At 39.1% G+C, this 18,387-nt stretch overlaps 1 protein-coding gene across 8 annotated transcripts in view; it reads left to right on the forward strand.

Annotated features, from left to right (window-relative positions):
• Positions 1 to 17,981, forward strand: part of SATB1 (SATB homeobox 1) — a 98,962-nt gene extending 80,981 nt beyond the window's left edge. For 6 of the 8 annotated variants that reach the window (XM_072726756.1, XM_072726758.1, XM_072726757.1 and 3 more), the window contains 3 exons: positions 12,498 to 12,701; positions 13,289 to 13,384; positions 16,210 to 17,981. In XM_072726756.1, the coding sequence (XP_072582857.1) occupies positions 12,498 to 12,701; positions 13,289 to 13,384; positions 16,210 to 16,713 (804 nt within the window). In that variant the 3' untranslated portion in view covers positions 16,714 to 17,981. The remainder of the gene's footprint in view (positions 1 to 12,497; positions 12,702 to 13,288; positions 13,385 to 16,209) is intronic. The other 2 variants (XM_072726760.1, XM_072726761.1) reach the window with 2 other exon arrangements.
• Positions 17,982 to 18,387: the final 406 nt, after the last annotated feature.

Here is an 18,387-nt window from a genome sequence, read left to right on the forward strand (position 1 = left end):
TCTTCATAATCTTATTTTATTTCAGACATGCAAAAACATTGTTCTGGAAGGCATCATCTGTGGGCATTACCAGCTTGCCAAAAGGGTCAATGGCAAAAAAGAAACGAGATAAATGATTAGATAAATTATATGTGAGGGAAAAAATTACGTTTTCTTTTTAGTACATTAGCTGAAGAATTCTTAAATTTACCAGGGAAACATTTGTTACTTATTACTTTATAGTGTGCTTATTTTTCAAGTGCCCTTCACTTCAGAGCATGTAAGCAGGGGTTTAGATTCATTGTAGTAACATTTAAAACAACAGCAAAAACAGAAGCCTTATTGGCAGCCTTTTCTCCAACATTCTGATGCCACATATAGTGCAGGACTTTGTGAGAGGAGGGCCCTTTGCCCTTAGACTAGAGACTGTGTCAGGGGGAATTCACCTTTATATCAACTTACAACTGAGGTATAAGCTGTTTTCCCCTCACCGGATTGTAAGTGCTGGTGGAAGTGACTCCCTATTATATCTGTCTCTACATCTCCTCTTAGTCCACACAGTAGTAGGTGGCACATAGATGGCAATTAATAAATATTTGTAGAAGGATAAAATGATCCAGAAGCACATTTCATCTGCTTTCAATTTTGCCCTCACAAAACTCAGCACATTCCTAAGGGAGTCTGGGTGGGACGAGAGGGCCTCTGTCCTCAGAAAGACAGAGTAGGGTCAGACTCCTGTCCTCTTTCCCCAGGGCTCCTCTTGGAGACTGCCTTCTCCAGGTATGAAAAGGATCAGTGGTCATGAGAAGTGACTGACATGGCCTGTGCAGCAATTCCCAGCCCCCCTTGTCTCCCTTTATTGGTAAAAATTATAACACAGCCATTGTCACTTGGATCCACATGATGCTTCTAGAAATATTTATGGTTTCTTTTTTTGATGTGTCCTTGTGAATCACCAGATCAGAGTCCCTCATTAAGACAACCTGTGATTAGTAGGTTTGCATGATGGATAAAATGATGTGGGTTTTGGCCACAAAATGTGTGTTACTTTATCAGCAAAATCATAAGCAGCTCAGGAGCTCATAATGACCCTGCCCATTTGATTGTTCCTCTTAGGATATGAGTCCCATAAGTTTTACAATCCCGAATTGCCTTCCCCCAGTTTTAAACATTCTTTGTTCTCTTTCCTACAACATCATAGAGGGAAGACTTAAATTTTTAATTCCCAGCCCCTAAAATATGCATAATGGGATGTATAGTTCATTCTAGGAGATATCTGCAGTGTTTAAAAGTTTCATATAAATCAATTAAAAATGCATCGGCAGAAATATTTGTTAAAATAACCTGTAGTAAATTATTTTTGTAAGTAAACAAACTACAGTATCAGGTAAAATCATCACCTAAAAGTTGTTCATTTTGTAAGTTCACACTTTTATAAGTTTTTTTTTTTTTTTTTTTTGGCACATGGCATATGTGGAGATTCAGCAACACTTTTTTCATGATTTTGAATAGAAAAATACTGCAAAATTTTAATAGTGACTTTAAGATGCATCATGATAAGAAATTTACTTCATAACATTGCCGTATAAGAGTATTTATTTGGATTGAGGGGTTTGAGAAAAATGAAGTTTCTCATTCAGCTTCTTTAAACAATCAGATGTATTTGCTTTTGACAGAAGCCTTTAACAGTGCTTCCCTGCCTCCTTAAACCTAGTAAGCTGAGCTCAGTTTGAATGTTGTTTTTTTGAAATGCAACATCATTATGAATGCAAGTTGTTGGACTTTGCTACAATACAGGATATCTTCAGGAATAACAGAGATGTATACAGTTTCTTGCCACTAACTAAATGGTCCAGATTGTGTAGTTTTTATACCTTTCTCATTCTCCAAACTTAGTGCCACTTCAGTGTTACAGAGAATTCTTTGCTGCATTTTTACACTTACTCATTGAAGTGTGAGCCTCAGGGCATGTCTAGGCCCCTTGGGTGAAAGAAAGTGAAGAGTATGCCATTCAAAGGGCCATTTGTGTGGACATTTGTTTATGATAAATGTAATTCAGCTGAGCTGGCGGTGGCCTGGATTAAAGAAACCCATCAGCGTTAGTTCATGGAAGAAATACTGAGGGCCTGAACCAGAGCAATAGGAATGGAAAATAAGGAACTAATTCAAGAAACGTTCTGAAGGAGTAGAATTGGCAGGAATTCATGATTGTTCTCTTATAAAGTAAACAGACGAGAAAAATCAGATTTTTAATCTGAAGCTCTTTGCTATTTTTTTTATTAAAAACATACAGCTGCATTTATTTATTTATGTATTTATTTATTTAGAAAAATAAAATGCAAGCATAAGGAAGAACATAAGAAATACGTATAATCTCAATTAACTAAAGATAGGCTGATTTATGTTCTTTGTATACATACACATGTATGTGTATACATACACATATACGTGTACACACTTGTATGTGTGTTCTTTATACATGCCTGTATGTAGACATACATGCATACATACATGTGTGTACATTTATATATATGTACATGAATATGTCTTATATTTATTCATATGCTATACATACCTTTTAATTCCCTACTGAGATACATTTAAGTTATATTCTACTTTTGCTATCACAAATAATGCTAACATGAACATTATTACAGTTAAATATTTGTATACATCTTTTAATTATCATTTATTTTGGATCAGTTCTCAAAAGTAGCATTACTGGATCAAAAGAGGCTTTTGTGTTTTAAAGGTGATTACTAGACATTTCTACATTCAACATTTCCACATTGCCTTTCAGTAAGATTATACCAATTTATACTTTAAATAACAGCCTTTCAGCCCAGGTGACTGGGTGGGTGGTGATGCTATTAATTGAGTTAAACTACATCAGAGGAGAACCTAGTCTGTAGGAGGGAGATACTGGGTTCAGGTTGGGACGTGATAACTGAATTATTTTCATTAACTCCCTAGATAGTCACATTCCTTTGGATTATCTGTGTGATGATAACAACAGTAAAAATAGTAATGACATTCATCATACCGTTACTGTGTGCCCATCTCCTTGCATGAGTTGTCTCATTTAATTCTTGCAACCCTATGAATAGTGGGAAAATTACCCCCATTTTATAGAGGAGAAAACTGAGGTCTAAAGAATTTGAATAACTTGACCAAAGGTACAGAGCTAGTACATAATAGAATAGGAATTCAGGTTAAAACCCAGGCTTTCTTAACAAGTGGATCTTATAAATACAGTATGTAGAGGAGGTAAGGTCACAGTAATTAAGTATTCTCAAAGTCCAGTATGGTAAAGAGCTCTAGCAAAAGAATGGTGGGCACAGTCAGTTCAAAAGCAACTGGTCTACTATTTTTTCCTGGTACATTGCTAATTCATCTCCTTTTTTTCATTATCCACCTCATTTTAAACATTGCCCATTCTTCAAGGCCAAGCCAATATCACTTTTCATCAGTAAAGACTTCCTTGACTATTCAAACCATCTCTTGTTCACTACCACCTGGATCCCACTTGGTGTCTGTCCATCATTGACCTTTATCATGCACTGCCTTGCCCTGGTGGTTATTTTTGAATGCTTCCCAAATATACAGAGAGCCATTTCGAGGCAAGTGCTTTCAGTTAAGTTCATCAGACCTTTTTGTAATTATCATGGACCAGGCACAGAGCTGAATGTGTTCTATTTCATTTGTACCAGCCACAATCCTGCAAAATTAATACTGTTATTGCCTGCACTTTGTAGAGGAGGATCTGAGGTTCAAAAAGGTAATTTGCTTAAGTTCACATGTGTAAACGCTCTATTGATATACTGAGGTGCCTGATGATGACTTGAAGGTGAGTTAATTTTTGCATGGGCAAGAAAAAGGAAAAAGAGCTCTCCTGTTAGTGTGAAGAACAGAGAATAGAATGTGGGGAAATGTTGGGCAACAGCTAATAAATAGTCCCGTGAATTAGGATATGATTGCAATTGGGAGCAGCCTTCAGGGCAGCTATAGAGAGTGTGAGCATTTTCTCTACAATAGGAAGCCTTTGAAGGTCATTTTCAGCAGATAAGATAACTTTGGGCAGTTTGAAAGCAGAAGACTAGAGCAATGATTTTCGTCCCACCATCTCTTTTCCAAGAATGTCTCAAAGATCACTAGGAGTATTCAAGAAAGCTTAGTTAAACTTGTAACTTACCTGTCAGGAAGTTCCATAGGCTAAATTAGACATCATATTTATCTGCTTCCTGTAGGCATCACAACTCTATATGATAGCATTTGTTCTCTCATTCTTCATCAAAGCTCTAGTCATCATTGGGGTACTTTTTTCCTCTGAGTTAAAAGGAATGATTACTTAAAAGCTTTTTTGTACAGAAATTGAAATAATTGTCCCTCAGAAGTAATTAAAAAGAATGTTTGGTGCCTTAGAGCATAATTTAAGAAAGAAGGGTCCCAGACTGACAAGTCATTGATGGACAAGGGGAAAGGAGTAGATGATTCTTTATGATAGAAACAAGAATAAAATTGATGAACCTTGGGAGTGCTAAGTTTTCTGTTTTTTATTGACAGTAACTATGGAGAATGAGGAGAGAATAAATACTTAACAAAGGTATTGGGGCACCTGGGTGGCTCTGTCAGTTGAGCATCCAACTTACTCTTGGTTTCAGTTTAAGTCATCATCTCAGGATCTTGGAATTAAGCCCTGCCTCTGGTTCCATACTTAGTGGGTAGTCTGCTTGAGATCCTTTCTCTCCCTCTCCCTCTGCCCCCTCTCGCTCCCTGTCTCTCTCTCTCTCTCTCTCTAAACTAAATGGATGTATATTAAAAAAATATTAAAACTTAAGATATTAAGGTACAGTGTGTATAAATCTTAAACAGGAGCCAAATCATATTACTGAAGCTTATATAATGTCAAAAATACATCTTAGGTTGAGGGGAAAAAACAAAAAATTCTTTTTCCAAGTCCATATTTAAGCATCAGACATGTAAGCCAGATTTTTGTTTCACTTAAGCTTTGAAGAATCTTGAAAGCAGGTTAGTTTATGAAGTATAAGAAAAAATAAACATTTAAGTTAGATATCTTCCAAATCTAATGTTTTTAAAGGAAAATTCAACCTTTCTTTGGAATTCTGTTTCATTCAAATTACAAGATTATTTTCTTAATGTTATCTACAGTTGCATGCTTTTTTCTTCATTCCTCCATTTTCCCTATTCAGATTCTACCTCCTGAAAATATTCTTACTGTAAGATCTCCTTGCCCGACAACCTTTTTAAGTAAGAACCATTTTTATCTACTCTGGCCAGATTGTCATCTGATAATCTTATTATGGATCAAACAATCTGTAGCAAAAGAAAACACTATATTTATATGTGCCATAAAGTCAGTGGCTTTGAGAAGGTAGAAAAGAGGGGAACATAAAAACAATTTAATGGTGGGGACCTCTCATTATGTTATAGAATAATCTGCTTTGGCAGAGGTTTTTCTTCTGAAGAACTTTGTTTTTTTACTTGCTCAAAATTTAAGCAAAATTGCATAATAAAAATTATTTACCAATGATTCTGATTATTTAAAATTCACTAAATTTTAATGGGAGCTTTTCCTCAAATTGTATGAATATTTCTTTTTGCTAATAAGAAACCTCCAGGAAATAAAAAAGATAGAAAAACCAACCAAACTCCAGAAACTGTTTAATGTGTTTAACCTCTTAAAGACAAAGTAGCAAAAATGAAAAATTTACGAGTAGCCATTGTATGTCCTATTTCCATAATATGGAAACCCACAGATTTTTGGCTAAGACACTGAGTACCTTGTATAACCTGGAGAGAGTTTAAAACAGTACCAGTTTAGAAGTTTAAACATTGTAATAATTTTTAAATATCATGATTGGGGTCTTTTTATCTTTTCAGCAAATGCAAATATTAGAAACCATACCTTGAAAATAAATATATTTGGGGGATACACACACACATACACAAATATCCCATTTAAATATGTTTCTTTTTAAGTAGGCTCCATACCCAACATGGGGCTTAAACTCAACCCTAAATATGTTTCTTTTAAAAACCCATCTTTAAATAAAGTGGATGTGATGTGCTACTTTTAGCATGAAAATTTATTGGTACGTCTCTGTTCAAACTTCCCATGTTTTCTTTAGTAAGATCAATGTTAGCAGGAAAAGTTACCGCGCCTGCCGAGATTCTCTTCACTGTACACAAAGTAGATGTTATTAAACTGGGGAGAAAGATTAATGTATTTCCTCCTAATTCCATAGAGGAGAACATGTATCTTTATTAATGTTAATGGTGGGGACCTCTCATTATGCTATAGAATAATCTGCTTTAGCAAAGGTTTTTCTTCTGAAGAACTTCATAACATTTAAAGGTTAATATGTTAGGTAAAGAACAGTATCTTAAGATAAGCGTTTTTATTACAGGACATGATGGGATCGTTTTTATTAAATTATATGATGATTTGAATGGGGAAGAAGAAAAAGTGCATCACTTCTTGCCCTCAACTTTAATGCGTTTAATCAAATAATGACCTTCTGGAAAATAGTTAATTTTAAGCATTTGGAAAGATCAATACCACTTTGCCACCAAAAAATGGCCTAGACGATGAAATTTGATGTGTTTAAAGTATCCTTTCACCCTCTTAACTGAGTAAATAATTTAAAATGCTTTCAATATTGCTTTCCCACTGTTCTGTTTCTCACTGTTTGAAATGTGATGATTGTTCTTGAAAAAGAGGGTTGAAGTTGGTACGGGAAGCATCCGAGCCTCAAACCTGGAAGCGGAGTTGTACCTGCCTGCACAAGGCCCTGTGTGTGTGTGTCTCTGCATTAGGGTGCCCAAAGAAGTGCTGTGTGTTAAGACTGTATTTGAGGCAGAGTGTATTAAAAACATAAAAAGTGTGAAACTAGAATGCTTCTGGAATGTTAAAGGGATAGCTTAAAACACTGCTAGTCACCGTGCATCTTTGTGATATCTTTAAACCTTCATGCTAAAGGTGAAAGATTCTGCAACTCTGACAATTAGAACCCATTTTCCCCCCAGCTTATAGAACATTGATATGAAATTACCCTTGAGTGCCGACAGCTTTGTAAATAAAAAAAAATTGCCCTCTATTAGCATGTTTGTGGGCAGATTAAAAACTGTCTTCATTAGCATAAGTAACACTTACGGATTCTTTTAAAAGTAGAAAATTATTTGCTGAATGATAAATTGCTAGCTTTATAGTTAGTTGTTGAAAATGTACTCATTCAAAATGCCTGGTGTAGTTTAGTCTACAATACTGAATTTTTGTTGGAAGTACTATTTAATGGATTATGTACTTAATCCTTGTTCCTACTACTTGCTCAAATGTAATTCATGCTTTCCACTAAAATGTTTGTATCAAATACGTCCCTATTTAGATTGATTTCTTTTAATATCATATATTATTATACTATATGCCCCAGAGATTGGAACAAAATACTCCTGCAAATAACACATAAAAGATGAGGGTGAGGGGGAATAAATACAGACTATAAAATGTTTTGCTTTTTAGAACTCAAATTATCCTTCCGTTTCTTAAAATGCATTTTTCCTTCTTCGTTGCAGGAAGAATTGTCATTTTCTTTCTCTTTTTTTTATAGCTCTTGGGTTTAAAATGTATATGTAACAATAATATATACGTATCTGTGTATTGTGTGAAAGGACTTTTTTTTTCTTAGAGAATGTTGAAACCTCTTTTCCCCCGGAAAACTAGTTGTGCTCTGTGCTCCCAGCTCTGTCACAGAACAGACCCTGGAAGGGTTCTCTTTTTATGTGCGTGAGACTGTAGAGGTATAATAAATTCCATTCAGGAAAGGAGGTTACTTCTCTGACTCAATTAGAATCATTGCGCACCCCTTCTCCGTTAAAATGTTCGAAGTGAATTGACTTGAATTAATTGTTCTAAAAGGAGTGGAGTGGAAATCAGGGATTGAGTTTGGTTGGAAATTAGCAGCTGAGAGATGAAGGTGCCAGGATTTTTATTTAAATGTGGTACAACAAGATTCTGTCAGTAAAGCACATCATTAGAATATTGAGTTTAGAACTGCTAATTTTTCCTTTAAAATGAGCATACAGTCATGTGTTTCATGGACCATAATAAATTGCCATTGTGTTGTCATTGAGTTTGTTTTGCTTTTTTTCAGTACTGGTTTGGCAGTCATTCTGCATTTTCTCTCTTTCCTTTTTTCCCCCCCGATCTTACTTTTTTTTTTTTTTTTTTAATAGATCCCTCACCAAAACCAGTCAAACGAATGTTATTTATTTCATGCAGTCTTAGGTTTAGCATCTTCTGCACCATTTTCTTGCTTACGGTAGCAAGACATTTGCAGATGGTTCTTGGTTACTATAAAGTACATAACAGTATTTCCTTTGTGGCAGATGGATTTAAGACTTTTAGTTCTCAATAAATGTAGGTTTACAATACATAACTTTACAGGATTTGTGTTGTATATAACAGGTTTGAACATATTATCTCAGAATTCATCTGCATGGCATTTTCAGCTTATTCAGGGTTCATGCCAGTTTTTTTAAGTAATAGGGGAGCGCTGTGATTGATAGCAACAGCTCAAGGCGTGATTTTGAATAGAAACAAAGGGTTTAGAACAGAAGGTGTCAAATTAAACTTCGTCAGTTTGAAAAGTAGTAACATCCTGAAAGTTTTACTAATTTATTTACATGTGGCTACTGTTTATATTTTGCCCTTTTTATATGCAGTGTAATGTTGCTTGGCAAATTTACTACATTTAAACTTTAGGTTGTTCCTTGTACCATTTTAGTTTTCTGAGAATGGATCGGTCTCATTATTTTAAGGCTGCTACTCTCCTGTCTTTTCTACTGTACAGAACAGTCGTGATCTAATTTGATTTGGGGGGTAGCTCACTACTCCTACCTATGGTCTTATAATATTTCAAGTCCCAGAGACCACTCTTAAAAATGTAATTATATTCACATTTTGCAACAAAGTACTGCATTTCATTCCTTGTCTCTCTTCTACCAAGTGAATCTATACATTTATCATTTAAAAGCCAATATAGTACTTAGGAGAATCATCATTATTTGTCAGATATTACAATATTCTGACATGTTCATTGTCTTACCAAGTTTGTTTGCTCTAAGAATATCACTTAGGAAAAAATGACCTAGAAAAAGGTATTGGGGAGTTAGAAAGCATTTGGCTTTTTTAGTCACTTTGTGCAAGACATAGATCAGATTACTGTCATCATTAATAGAGTCTCAATTGATAGGATTTGAGGTAGTCAGAATATTCCAAAGTATTTAAATAGTATTAGAATGAATTAATCTTATCTTTGCCAGCATAAATTGGGAATGTGCCAGTGTCTCTGATGACAAAAGAACTAGTGTGTCAAAATGTCTGTTTTCCATTATTTTTTAAGAGATATGCACATCAAGAAAAGCACTACCCCCCTTTTAGTTCTTTTTTTTTTTTTTTTTCTTTTTGGAATACCCTTGTAGAGCTAACAGTTCCCAGCTGCACCGTTAAATATTTTTCTAAGAAGCATCTGATTTCAGTCTCTTAAAATCATCATGTCTCTTGAAAGGCTAGCAGAGACATGCTTCAAACTTATAATTCATCAAATTATTTTTAGATAAGGAATTAGAAGTATTATTTAAGGGCAGAGGTTAATAGCAAACTACTGGAAATGTTATGTTAGTCACGGGCAATTAATAAAAATAAGGATCCATCTCATAAGTATAGAGACACAGAAGTGACAATATGAGCAAAATATTTGTTGAATGAGTCAGGGCTCTTTTTCTGAAATATTTGTTAAACCAGCATGAGTGTGATTGTTTAGGAATTAGCTATCATTATTAGCCATTTTAAAAGAACTAATGATTTTCTTTTCCAAAGAACATCTGTGATCCACATGTTTTTTCACATATATCCAAGTGCTAACTGATCTGTTACTTTAAAAAGTTTCTAAAGGATTGGAAAAATTATTGGAGTTTTTCAGCTCTCTCCAAGAAGCTTTTCTTATGTGAATTGTTCTTAATTTAACTTTAAGCAAATTTTAGCTACAAGTGTTTATTTCTTTCAAAAAAAAAATCTTAGATACTCAATGTTTGGCACTTACTGCAATAGGATACAATACTAGCTAAGTACAACCCCCCCCCCCCCAACAACTTTTCTGTTCTGTTTTTTATGAACCTTCTGACATTTTAAAAGGTAAATAGAATTGTAGCAGTTTTGCTCTATTTAGGCATGGGAGCTTGTCAATTGCTATAACTGAAGAATGGAGAGAAAGGGGAGGAGGAGTCATCTCAACCATAGCTAATAGTCAAGCCTACAGGAAGACAGATATCTAAAATCTGCACAGCATCCAAACTTAGAGGTAAAGTGTAAAGAAATAGCTGAGATTTGGAAAGTATAAAATGTTTTCATGGCTCAATCCAGATAGCAAATATTTGCCAATAAGAGCTAAATAAACAACATCTCCAGGGCACTGTATGCAAGTGGGTCTCAAATACTTCAAATACTCAAATGCAGTTTGAGAGTTAATATTAGACTCCTATAAATAGAGCTAAAATATGACACATCATCATATTTTTCTGGAAATAAACATAGAATTGCCATGGTTAGAAAAGAAGCATATTCAGTGACATGCTAATCACAATTATTATTTTTTTTAACTATTATTCTCTCAGGTAAATGTTCAGTTTACTGCCTGCGCTCATAGCCTTGAATTGCACATTCAGTGGCGTTGAATAAGTGCATGATTGCATGACTATCCCCTTGTACATATTTGTTTAATTATAGGACCTGTTGAGTAGAGAAACAAATATCTCAGAAAAATTAGTAGATCTCATGAGGTTTAGCAACAGTCATTCACCCTTGGCTGGTCAGTAGTGGGCTTTGGGAAACTGATGTTATCAGCTTTCCAGCTTTCCTTTTAAATTCTCTCAAGCCATTTGGGGGAAAGTGGGCCTTATTTCTTTTCACTGTATATTGCAATTAGAAGGGGAAGGAGCATTTTCTCCAGTGGTTCAGTTTCAGATAAAGGGAAGAAAAGTCATATCACTCTCTGGTCTCACCCCAAACAACAATTGCACAACACACACAAACTCTCTTTGGCTAGTTCTAAAAATCAGATAATAGAGAAACTGCTCATTCCACTCCTGTCCAACTCATTTACTTGGAATTTCCAAGAAATTCCTTTATTTTTGGTCAAACCACTAAAGTAGAGCCTAAGAGGGAATCAGGTATGTATGACTTTATGAAGGACTTGGAAGGAGTGAGGAAGGGTAGGGAAAAGGAAGGGGTCCAGTAAAAATATGGTCTCAGGTAGTCTGTATTGATGAAGGAAGGCAGGGCAGAAGGGCATCTCCAAAGAGTAGATTGAAGGGTTGAATGAGTTGTCACTTTGGAGGAAGAGGGCAGGGACATTGTACCACTGGTAAGCCAGTCATTCACCACCCCAGCATGAGGGGGTCAGGTGAGGATATGGAGTACCTGTCCACTCATCTCCAGGTAGAGATGACTCCAGATATTGCTCCAAAGAAGTGTAGCTATTAGCAGGCAGCATGGCAGCAGAAGGCAGTTGCTTTGCCAGTGAGGGGATCTGGGTTGGGACTGTCTCCCTCTTACTCTCCACCCCAATGGCGAGTGTTCATTGTGGCAGCCGAGATGAAGGATGTTTGAGATGAAGATTCGAAAATGTTAGAGAATGTACTTGTTAGACCACTCATTTCTTGATACTCTGAGGATCAAAAATGGGGCCTTAGGGGAGTCATCAGAGAGGTTCAGGTTTTGGTATTCACTGGACATTTCCTTCTCTCTTAACTCAGGAAATCTATTAAAATTCTTGTCTGGTGAATCATATGTTGCACACTGCAGTGGGCAGGAAAAAACAGGCTCTGAGATGTCTTTCTGGAAAGTTTTTGGAGAAGTCTTCTAATGCCCATTCTGATCATTATGCTTTACACTGGACAACATTCTTGCTCACACTACTGCCTGTGTCCTTTCTCTCTGTGTCATACACACATACACACACACACATACACACATTTACACATAGTTTCCTTCCTAATACAAAAAATCATAAACTTAGGGAATCCTTTCAGAAAACAAATTATTTTAAAAATCTGTCCTATCTCTTCTTAAATACCTTCAGGCTCTCAGATGGCTGCTCATCAGACAAGAACGTTGGGCAAGACAAGAAGCACATTCAGCTTTGCCTTTCTCCTATTTCACATATTGCAAAGTCCGTGGTAAATGTGTCTTGCCCTTGGAATCTTAAAAAACATGACCCTCCTTTAAGATGCAAATCTGAACATTTATTAGAAACAGAGCCTGCCTTCTTGACAGCCACAGCTATTCTCCCTGAACAGGTTAAAAAACATTTTTTTGAGATTGGAGTGTTTGGAGCTTATGAAGAAAGTTAACTTTACAAGGTCTTTTCTTTTTAGCTCTTAATGGAAAATATCAGCCCCCCCACAGGCATGAACTGACCTATTATGCCCTTGTCTCTAAGGGGTGGTTGTGTGAGCTGTTACGCTGGAAAGAAGATCCTTCTCCAGAAAACAGGACTCTGTGGGAGAACCTCTCCATGATCCGAAGGTTCCTCAGTCTTCCTCAGCCAGAACGTGATGCCATTTATGAACAGGAGAGCAACGCGGTGCATCACCATGGCGACAGGCCGCCCCACATTATCCATGTTCCAGCAGAGCAGATTCAGGTTCGTTTACCTTGGCCAATTCAATATAGCACTAAGTAAATAGAGCTTTAAACTTAGCAGGGAAATTAGCGTTTCTCTTCTTCCCGCCAGTCTAAACATAGGCTTTAGCAAGAGATAACGATACACTGCCATCTTGCTCAGGGGAATCAAAGGAAAATTAGCACACTTTTTCCAACATGTGTATTGTGCTCCTCTTCCTTCATCTCCCCACCCACAATGTGGCAGGAACCCCCTTTTTTACGCTTCTTGTTTGCCAAGTGTGTCTTTGTTAGAATCGGGTTGTTTCTTGTGTGAGAGCTCAAATTTTGTTTTTGTTTTTTAAAAATCCATTTAAGAAATACCACCGATTCCTTAATGCCTACTAATACTGCCCTTTAGGAAAGGAATTACTGCTGTTTCCGTAGAGGTGATTTGTACAGTCGCAACTCTATATAACCTTGGATACTGTCCAAAAAGAGGAGGGGAGGGAAACCTAATTGGAATCTGGTTTCTGACTCCTTGGCCCTTCCTTCACCTTGTAGTTGTCTCCTGACACCCTCACAGAACACAGGTTAGGGGTGAGTCATGTCTGTTTGTCTTTCCTTTAGAGCCCCTCTCCCACCACCCTTGGGACAGGAGATTCTAGAGGCGTTTTCTTACCAGGCCTGCTGACCCCTGCACCGTGGCTCGGTGCTGCTCCTCAGGTGAGCGGGCACAAGTTACAAGTTACCTATACCAGCAAGAGAGGGGGTGGCATAAAGACCTGCTCCCTTGGTCAGAATTTTCAGACTTGCAAAGGACATACTATAACCGTGGTGGTGGCCAGAGACCACTGTGCCAGCGGATTCAGCCTTGTGCTTCTTAGCTGGTCATGTCATGGAACTTGTCTCCATTCATCCACTGAGGGAACTCCCCGATGAATCTAGATTGGAAAGTTCTGGCATCAGATAGTTTGTTGGTGCTCTATGGCCTTGATTTCAAAGGAAGCATATTGAATGAACTGGAGCTGTAGAACGTATTTCTGTGAAATCCAAGGGGATGTTTTTAGCTTTTCCCGTTAAGAGAAAATGCCACTGCCTTCCAGAGTCCTAAAATTCTACTGTCTTTGTTGAATCACCTGCATTATTTCTTGGTATTGCTGTGGGGGCGGGTGGAGACTATATATGTACACACACATATATATGGGTAGCTAAAACCAACAATAATAGGGTTATCCACCCACTAGGAAAAAAAAAATCCTTGAGTATGTATTAAAGATAAATTGGAAAAGAGAATCCCTTAGGATATCAAGCACTGAAATCATCAGGAAAGCCTAAAAAACTTACTGCTTGGCAAAAACAAAGAGAAAGGTATATATATGTTAAGTAATAAAAATAGTACTTGTTTGAAAAGGTAAATTGTTTTTAATAAAACTGTTTCTTAGGGGGATAAAAGGAAATGGTTAGGCACAGTCTAAATAAAGGCTCTAATATTTTGCCGCTCACTCAGGTTGATTTGCTTTGATGATAAGAATTATGGATATAGAGTATACAGTATGTGCATGTGTCACACATTTGTTATGTATAATTGTGTATGGAAATTACTGCACGTGTACAGACACTAATTACGAAAAAGTGTCTGTATACACTAAATTTAAATCCTAATCACATCTGAGTTTACTATAGACAAAACAATTTACTAGCCGTTATACGGTGCATCAAACTTTTATTTTCCGGTAAGAAGAAAAAAAAAAACTTGCAGTGTCAGCCTAGTGCAATTTGATAAGAAATTGTATGTGTATTAAATCGGAACTGACTGGTAGGAAATTCACAAACGTGAGAATCTCAGAAATCCTTCGGAGTCTTAAGGGATAATGCTGAAGAACAGGCATTTATCCATTTTATTTGGAATTTAAATAAACTTTATCTTCTTGCTCCTTGCTTTAGCCATGGATGAAATGGGGTCAAAACACAGGTTTCTTTCCCCCGCGCGGGTCTGTAGCACTCCTTTCTAAAACGTCTTTGAAATCCTTACTCCTCAATCTTCATTTAATTTTTAAAAATATGTGCTTATTCATGAGAGACCCAGAGGAGAGAGAGGCAGAGACACAGGCCGAGGGAGAAGCAGGCTCCCTGCATGGGGAGCCCGATGCGGGGCTCGATCCTGGGACCCGGGGTCACGCCCTGAGCTCAAGGAGGTAGATGCTCAACCACTGGGCCGCCCAGGTGCCCTTTCAATCTTCATTTTAAATCTCTGTTAATTATTTCCATCATCATTTGCTCTGCTGTCTTCGCCTTCGGATGCGCATCCTTCTGGTGAAGGTTGTGGCTCACATTTTCGGTGCGCTGAGTTTTCATTCCGTGAGCCAGACCGAAAATGAAGGGTGGGGAGGCTCCCCTGACCTCCGATGAGGAAGCAAGCCCCCCCTCTCCCATCAGTCACCCTCCTCCCGTCACCCCCTCCTCCATCAGTCACCCCTCCCCCATCAGTCACCCTCCTCCCATCAGTCACCCCCTCCCCCATCAGTCACACCCCTCCCCCATCAGCCACCCCCTCCATCAGCCACCCCCTCCCCATCAGTCACTCCCCTCCCCCCAGCAGCCACCCCCTCCCATCAGTCACCCTCCTCCCATCAGTCACCTCCTCCCCCATCAGCCACCCCCTCCCCGCATCAGTCACCCTCCTCCCATCAGTCACCTCCTCCCCCATCAGCCACCCCCTCCCCGCATCAGTCACCCTCCCCCATCAGTCACACCTCTCCCATCAGTCACCCCCTCCCATCAGTCACCCTCCTCCCATCAGTCACCCCTCCCCCATCAGCCACCCCCTCTCCCATCAGTCACCCTCCTCCCGTCACCCCTCCCCCATCAGTCACCCTCCTCCCGTCACCCCCTCCCCCATCAGTCACCCCTCCCCCATCAGTCACCCTCCTCCCATCAGTCACCCCCTCCCCCATCAGCCACCCCCTCCCCCATCAGCCACCCCCTCCCCGCATCAGTCACCCCCTCCCCGCATCAGTCACCCTCCCCCATCAGCCACCCCCTCCCCGCATCAGTTACCCTCCCCCCATCAGTCACCCCTCCCCCATCAGCCACCCCCTCTCACATCAGTCACCCCTTCCCATCAGTCACCCTCCTCCCATCAGTCACCCCTTCCCATCAGTCACCCCTCCCCCATCAGCCACCCTCCTCCCGTCACCCCCTCCCCCATCAGTCACCCCCCTCCCCCATCACCCACCCCCTCCCCCATCACCCACCCCCTCCCCCCATCAGTCACCCCTCCCCCCATCAGTCACCCCCCCTCCCCCAGCCCTACTTGCGCCTCCCTCCCTGCCTCTTATCTATTTGACTTCCTTCCCCGCTGCCGTGGGCCATCTGGCGGGCCTCCCTTTTGGTCCCGAATGTTTGCCCGCCCCTCCCGCCTCGGTCCGAGAAGCTACAGGTAGACCCCCGTGTCCCCCCCTTCCCTCCTTCGAGGTGGTTTCGCCCGCCGCCGCCGCCGCCGCCGCCGCCGCAGGCAGAGCTCTGACTGTCCGCTTGTCTCTTTGCAGCAGCAGCCGCAGGCGCAGGCGCAGCAGCAGCCGGCGCCGCCGCCCCCGCAGGCGCAGGCGCAGCAGCCCAGCGGGCCCCGGCTCCCCCCGCGGCAGCCCACGGTGGCCTCGCCCGCCGAGGCGGAGGACGACAACCGGCAGAAGACCCGGCCGCGGACCAAGATTTCCGTGGAAGCCCTGGGCATCCTGCAGAGTTTCATCCAGGACGTCGGCCTGTACCCGGACGAGGAGGCCATCCAGACTCTGTCGGCGCAGCTCGACCTCCCCAAGTACACCATCATCAAGTTCTTCCAGAACCAGCGGTACTATCTCAAGCACCACGGCAAGCTGAAGGACAACTCGGGCCTGGAGGTGGACGTGGCCGAGTACAAGGAGGAGGAGTTGCTCAAGGATTTGGAGGAGAGCGTCCAAGACAAAAATGCTAACACCCTTTTCTCGGTGAAGCTAGAAGAGGAGCTGTCGGTGGAGGGGAACACAGACATTAACGCCGACCTGAAAGACTGAGCTCAGAGTATTATTTTCATTCAGCAGTGCCACTGGGATTGACTACCGGAAGGAGAGGTCACCTTGTATCTCAGAAACCCTTCGTTGTCCACGGTTTGGCCAATGAAGCTTCGGAGACTTGCACAAACAGGAAAGTCGAGAAAGGATGATACAGACTGCACTAAATGTTTTACTCTGTTTTACAAACTGCTTGGCAGCCCCAGGTGAAGCATCGAGGATTGTTTGGTATTAAAAGTTAGAATTTCTGTTCACGGGACACATCGAGGTGAGGTGTGTACCCCCGTAGGCATGATACCAGTGATTTTTTTTTTTAATTTAAAAAAGAATTTTTTTTTTATTATTATTCTGGAGCCTCAAACAAGCATTATACCTTTCTGTGATTATGATTTCCTTCCTTTAATTATTTCTGTAACACTCCACACTGATCTTTGGAAACTCGCCCCTTATTTTAAAAAAAGAAGAAGAAGAAAAAAAAAAAGAGTTTGTTACTCTATTGTATGTTACAAAAGAACTATAGACTGTGGAATGCAGTTTAAAGATGACATATGCCAACAAATGCCTTGTATTATATGGCACTGCCGTAATTCAAATTTGTTTTTATTTTGGAAATAAAAGTTCACTGTAATTTTTTTCATTCTCATTGTTACATGATTTTTTAAAAAATGAAAAGAAAATGTGAAACACAATTTAGTCCTCATTATTTATTTGTAGATCCTGCAGCATCATGTTGTAATTAATTTTTTGGAAGTTTCCGTTAAATGTAATATTGCTTCTCTTGTTACCATACTGATTCTTTTCTATTTATAAATGTATTTTGATGGGCAGTAAAACAAAGTGTCTTAAAAGTTTTAAATAGAGAAAAATGTGCTTTACACAGTTGCCTATAAAAAGTGCTCTATGTTATCCAAGCAATTCATACTATAAGCTTCACTCTTATTGTTGTATGCAATTTTTACTATCATGCAAATAAGCTTAGGTAAATAAAACTAATAGATCACCTTAGAAAATTATGCAATTAATGTGAAAATAATTGATGTTTGCAATGTGTCTTCCTTTGGTTTACAATCAATTTTAAAGCTACATCTGTATAAAATTTCTGTATAAAGGTGTATTTCTTTTTTATGAGTTTATGGCTATGAAAACACCAGCTATTTTGTTACAGCTGGCTGTTTTTATAAGTGTATCACAATTTTCTTTATGCAGAAATGTTCTGATTAGGAGTGGTTATTGACTGTAACTACACAATTAAAATTGTTTGTATGGTATGACATGGTAGGGTTTGTCTGCTTATGTGAAGTAACTTTAAAGAGTCAAAGATGGCCCTCTCAGTTAGGTGCATGTTACTATTTTCTTGATGATATTTTACTGACTTTAAAAAGAGCGATTGAAAAGTCACTTGAAACACTGTAAATTTAAATCACAAACACGTGCTCATTTTTTAAGTTTAAAAGCGAAGACCATAACCTGTTGGGGGTTAACATTTTGCCTAATAAACAAGAGATAGCAGGATGGTCGAAACACCCACCAACAAAAACATAAATCTAGTCTCTAGGAGTTACATACTTAGAATGAATTCATCTGCATTTTATTTCACAATATTTAATTATGGCAACACTTTTTTTGAAGCTAATGTATAAATATTTTAAAGGCCTTTACCAGTAACATAAAGTAAGT

This window comes from Vulpes vulpes, chromosome 11 (assembly GCF_048418805.1).
Source record: "Vulpes vulpes isolate BD-2025 chromosome 11, VulVul3, whole genome shotgun sequence".
Lineage (NCBI taxonomy): Eukaryota > Metazoa > Chordata > Mammalia > Carnivora > Canidae > Vulpes > Vulpes vulpes.